Source organism: Lupinus angustifolius, chromosome LG13 (genome assembly GCF_001865875.1).
Source record: "Lupinus angustifolius cultivar Tanjil chromosome LG13, LupAngTanjil_v1.0, whole genome shotgun sequence".
Classification (NCBI taxonomy): Eukaryota; Viridiplantae; Streptophyta; class Magnoliopsida; order Fabales; family Fabaceae; genus Lupinus; species Lupinus angustifolius.
In genome coordinates, this window is record NC_032021.1 from 3,633,871 (window position 1) to 3,640,133 (window position 6,263).

Genomic DNA, 6,263 nt, shown 5'->3' on the forward strand with positions numbered 1-6,263 from the left:
TGTAATTTTTATTATCAATGTAGAAAATACATGAATATTTTATGAATTTTTTGGTACGACATATTCATTACGTACCTACCTAAGGGTGAACATGTGTTGTACTATAAGAGTGTGTCACTCCATATGTCGTTAGAAAATATATATTTAAGGTTAAAATATTTTTTCTTCTCAATTAGTGAAAATGACACATTTTTAGAGACAAAATATGTGTTTCCAATATCTAAGCCATAGTGGGTGGTAGTAGACTTCGCGGGTGGATAAGCTAATCCAGAACAAGTATGAGTTTTAAAATGGCTGAATGAGACAAGTTTAAGTAGTATACTATCTCAGACCATTCATATCCCTCACATCGAGTGTTTTTTCATAATTAACTTAGAACTTCACATCACTAATATCACCTGATAAAAGTGTTTAATAAGATTTTTTTATTTAAAGTTTTTAAATAATATATATTTTTAAATAAATTGTTTCCTTCCGGAATTATCTAAAAAAATTGTAAATCATTTAAATATATATATATAAAAGTGGTGCGGCATATTTTATTGATGTAGTGTGTTAATGTGAAAAAATATAATTTATGTTTCTAGATAACAATTGTAGATAATCATCTATAAACTTTGAAACTCAAGATCCAAATCATACAAAAACTGAAGTAAATAAAACTTACTTAAATTAAATGACACATAAAGGTTATGTTTTTTTTTTACTATTAATTTATTCCTTCCTAACAAACTAATTCCTTTCAAATAATCTGATTGTCCTTTTGGTATTGGAAAATTTGTATGAAGACTAAACCAACATATCATATTTAAATTAAATACATATACATTTATATTTATAAGTATTATCATTTATAAATAAATTTTATTTAGAATTGAGTTTTTAATGGGTTGTCTATCATCAAATAGTCTTCAGACAATTGTTTCTCACCTTTCCTCTACAACTATTAATTCATTAATTGAATCTAACTCCCATCATTCAATTCTACATGTTTACAATCATTTTGGGAATGATAAGAAAAAAAATACTTAACCGGCGAATTGGAATGTTGTACGACGATGTTAGGTTCTTCGAAGGGGAAGTAGAGACTGGCTAGGTCGACAGAGATCCATGATTTGCCTAAGGCCGATGATCGCTGCCGTAATCAACATGCCATAACCGTTGAGAGGAGACTGGTGAGACATTACTGTGAACTCTGAGTGGAATTGGAATCAATGAAGAAAACTATGTTCTCCTGGTTGTCAACAAAGGCTTGAAGGGATCTTGGAATTGGAGGCATAGCCACATTCAAGATCCCATCAAGGATTTGAACTACCTGACCCATGGTTGGCCTGTGAGTTTCATCATCTTGGACACACCATGAAGCAATTTTTATGACTCTAGTCACCTCCTCAATGTCAGCATTTCCCTCCAACCTAGGGTCCAATAAACTAAGTATACTGCCACCTTGGTTCAATGTGTTTGCAGCATATGTAGGAAAGAACCTAATTTGGCCATCTTCTGATGGCTCAGAGTTCCTCCTACCTGACACAATCTCAAAAATCATCATTCCGTAGCTGTAAACATCAGCTTTGGCAGTGATGGCAACTCCTGAAATCCACTCTGGGGCAAGGTAACCTCTTGTTCCTCTCATGGTAGTGAGGACCCTGCTGAAATCCCTTCCAACCAGCTTTGCCAGACCAAAATCTGCTACTTTTGGATAAAATTCAGCATCTAGGAGAATGTTTTCTGGCTTCACATCACAGTGTATGATGCAGTCTCTACACTTCTCATGGAGATAAGTTAATCCCCTTGCTGTTCCAAGAGCAATTTGGTACCTTATTTTCCACTCCAATACTGACTTCTTTTCATGAAATAGATTGGCATCCAAAGAACCATTTGGCATGTAATCATAAACCAGAAGCTTCCTTGCGCCATCAGAGCAGAACCCTCGAAGCCTAACAAGATTGACATGTTGGACCGTCCCAATTGTGCTAACTTCACTTCTGAACTGCTTTTCGCCTTGGCTAATGCTTTCAAGTTTCTTAACTGCTATGACACTTGAATCAGTCAGTGTTCCTTTGAATACAGAACCAAAACCTCCTCCTCCCAATTTCTCTGAGAAATTCTTTGTTGCATTTTGCAAATCTCTGTATGCGAATGCTACCATTGAACCTTCCATTGATGTTTCTGTTCCAACGTGTCTCTTTCTTCTCCTCAGAATGACAATTAGAAGAAGCACTAGGATAACAACTATGCACCCTACAATACCAGCAACAAGACCAATGATAATCTTCTTACTGCTTTTAGAATCATGAAACTCAGTTGCTGCAAGTCTTAGAAACAAAGTATCTCCACTGCTATCGCCTTGACTCAGCTGTTGCATATTTAAGAGATCTCTATTCCAAATTGAGCACCCGCTATTGCCATAAGCATAAGCAGTGCAAGAACAGCTGTTGAAGCATGTTAATTCACATTCCTCTACATTCCCTGCTGCCATAGATTGTGCATGTTCAGGTAACTTCATGTTGAGCATTGTCTGGAACCTGTCCTTGGCACCATTAGAGAGACTGGATGTTTCACATTGAAACTTTGTTTTTTTCACACATCCACCTGAGTGGTCTCCAAGACTCCAATCAGATTGTGACCTTGGTTCATAACCACTCAAACAATTGCAGTATGGCATAGAGTTCTCATTGCAGATCCCGAAGGCACCACAGAAAGCATAAACTTCACACTGTTGTCTTGGCTGCGCCCAAAACAAATTCCATTGTTTAGAACTCTCCAACCATGTGAATTGCTTGATCTGCCCCGAGATGTCCATCACAAAACGAGATATAATTGAAGTATTATACAAGGAGTAGGTGAAATAGCTCTCATTCTCGTCGGAATGAAAAGAGAAATTGTAGATATAGTTTAATCTCATTTCAGGAACCAAGCTGAAAATTTGTCCATTCCAAGTGCCACTAGTCCAATATTCTTCAGATTTATTCCAAAGAATTAGATATGACTGAGTTCCACTGGGGTCTAGTTCCAGAGAGAATAGGCCTGTTGCAGGATCTTCATTGTTCTTCCATGCAGTGAGATATTGGGGCTTCTTTGTTTTGTTATCCAATTTGATTTTACCACCCGGAAGCCATGTATCTGCTGGATGATCAAAACTCTGCCATAGTGCTTCTGATTCTGTTGCATCAGGCCTATTGCTTAACATAAGATTCCCACTATCTAGAAGGACTGCTACTAAAGAATCTGAGCTAGGAGAACTCAAATTTGTTGACCAAACTAGATTTTGAGACTGGTCCAAGAGGACTAAATTACCCTTAGATATTGTTAACATGGCAGAATTCTTATCAGAAACTGGGTTATCTCTATTTGCTACCCATACATATGTGGGTTCAGTGACCTTTATGTACCAAATGCCTATGTAGTAGTTAGAGGAATTACCTGTCTTGAAGAAACCCAACCCAAAGTTGCCTTCTTTGGAGACAAGAGTTTGATCACCAGAAAGAGATTGGTTTGCTGAGATGGTGATCAAAGCTGCAAGGGAAGAGTATGTGTGAAGAGAGAATAAGCAGATTGTGAGAAAGGGAAAGCAGAACCATGGTTTATGAATGTTGGCCATGGCTCTGCACTGAAGTTTAACTTTTGAACCAACCAAGAGAAGCTAAATAGTATGTGCTTGGTGGAGGAGGGAGAAGAGGTCAATGGAGAAATTTTTATATGGTGAAAGATAAATTGATCAAGACGAATACTTTTCAAGTCAACAAGAAAGTAATAGCTTCTCTTTTGTTCTGATTATCAAGTCAACAAATACTTTTCAAACTGAGTATTGTGCCCATTTAACCTGAAAATCTCAGTGTACAAGAGGTAATGCCGTGAATTTTTTAGGCTAGTGGGACTCCTATGAATTTTGTTCTTTGTTATTATTATTTAAAAATGTGAAAATATATTTGTTGTGATTTGTGAACAAGGTTCATAACTCTATAGATTACTCTATATTATTATAAAGAAACTAGATTTGGCTGTTTTCTACTCATACTAACTTATCATTCTTCTTATTGTTAGATGAATTGGTGACAAGATAGGCGTAATATATTTCATTTCTTTAAATTAAACATTGAAAATAAGAACTAATTGCACGTAAAAGAATTGGATTTTGTTAAAAGAGTTTTTCTGAGATGTATCCGGTGAAATATTTTAATTTATCTAAAAATATTAAATCTAGAGTAAAAGTAAGGAATACATTTTATTGATGCATTTTAAATTTATAAATATAAGCTGATTAAACATGAAAAGGCCAAAAAACTTTGTCTAATCTCAATCTATGTAGATGTTTTGTTAGAGTAGAATATTTTTACGTTGTTCTCTAATGTTGTCATTTTTATTTTTACTTTTGTTCTTAAATGAGAACAATTATTATTTGTTCTTAGCTACAGGAAAAAAGTAGATGTTGCGAAAAATATATAGATATTATAAGACTTAAATAAAAATAATATTTGTTATCATGAGTAAAAAATATATATTGTTTTTATTTATAAGAAGTTGTAATAAATTATAAAATAATGTATATTTTCTAAATAAGAAATGAAATTTTATTTGGGGTTTAAGATAAAACAATCATTGTCCTTTCTTCCATTGATTAGATTATGATTTCTTCCCCTAAATCCAAAAACATGATTAGTGCCGTCTCCAAGACATTAAATTCCAAACCACGCAACTAGTTATGGATGTAACAGCAACATTTGATCTACTTCTATCTATATATATAACAAAAAAGGTCTTTCATTAACTTTTTTTCCACCAAAATACTCATATAGTTTTATAGTAACTCTCACATACTATATTCTTTTTATACTATTTTAATATAGATATATGTGATAATTGTCCAAAGAAGAGACTATTTTCATCAAATTAACATTTCATCTTTCTATTCTTATTTTATTTCAATTTACTTCTTAATCTTCTTCTCTATTTTTATTTCAATTTACTTCTTAATTTTCTCTTCTTTTGAAACTCACAAATTACTTCTCCTACATTTTGTTTATCTTCATTAAACAAGTCTAATCTCTTTCATCGTTAAAGAAGGTATGATTTTATATTCATTTTATTTTTTTAATTACTTCATTATTTATGAATCGATCTAACAAGATATTCACCGATAGATATAATTTTATTTCATTTTTCACCAATTAAATATATAAAAGCCTTAAAAGAAGAAAAAAAACTAATATAATTTTGAACATATTTAGATTCTCACAACTGTCATCAGAGTTTATTCACACATATCAAAGTTCTAGATCTGATCCAAAACATGTATTTTTCAAATAGATGAAGTTTGAATATTGAATCCATTTTCATCATTGGCTATCCTATTAAGCCATTTTGTCATTTTTTGTTATGAGTTTCTTCTATATTGTTTGGAAGTTTCAAACTATTTAATTTTCATATTATGGGTATTCGATTTCGTCTAATGCAAAGTTTTAGTGCTCTTATTTCGTTATTAATTTTGTCTAATTTGTTTATTTCTAATGATTAATAATGATGTTATAAATATATGCTTGAAGTTGTATTCTTATTTTCAATTATTGTATTCTTCTTTTCAATTCTTCATATGTCCTTCTGTCTGTCGATTAACTTAAATGTTTAGATTTTTACTTTTCAAGGTGTGAAAGAACTTCTTCAAGTTATGATCTTTAGCTTCAATGCACCCTTCACTTCCTAGGTTTGATTTTGTGTTTGATATTTTTTTATTATAGTTCATTTGTTTCTACTTTTAAATTTTACTTTTCTTTCCTGAGAAAGGTACATGAATAATGAAGTGATGGATATTTTGTTTTTTTGCAAAGCTTAATAATGTTGCTACAAATATATGGTCGAGGTTGTCTTCCTATTTTTCAATTATTGATATGTCATTCAATTACACAACCAACTTAAAAGTTCAGATTTTTACTTTTAGGGTATTAAGGAATTTCTCAAAATTAGTATCTTTTGTTGTAATGCATTATAGACCTGCTCATTTTGGTTCTCGGTTTGCTATTTTTTATTAAACTTTCTCAATTAACATCATCTAAACATTATTTTTTAAATTTTAAAATGGTAAATAAGATATGTAGTAATCGTGCATTTAAATAATAGATCTTAAAACATTCTCAATTAATATCATTTAATCATTTTTAGAACTTCAATAGTATGAATTCATTGTTACTATTAATAGAATGAGTTATGATATTACAATTAATAATAAAATCTATTAATATTCTATATCACTTAAAAAATAAGAGACA

At 31.9% G+C, this 6,263-nt stretch overlaps 1 protein-coding gene across 1 annotated transcript; it reads right to left on the bottom strand.

Annotated features, from left to right (window-relative positions):
• Window positions 893–3,948, bottom strand: LOC109363363 (G-type lectin S-receptor-like serine/threonine-protein kinase At2g19130). The gene has a single exon (XM_019609609.1). The coding sequence runs from the start codon at window positions 3,599–3,601 to the stop codon at window positions 1,184–1,186; it is 2,418 nt and encodes an 805-aa protein (XP_019465154.1). The 5' UTR covers window positions 3,602–3,948; the 3' UTR covers window positions 893–1,183.

Coding starts and splice junctions, on each gene's coding strand:
- LOC109363363 (XM_019609609.1), bottom strand. CDS start 3,601: ATGGCCAACATTCATAAACCATGGTTCTGCTTTCCCTTTCTCACAATC.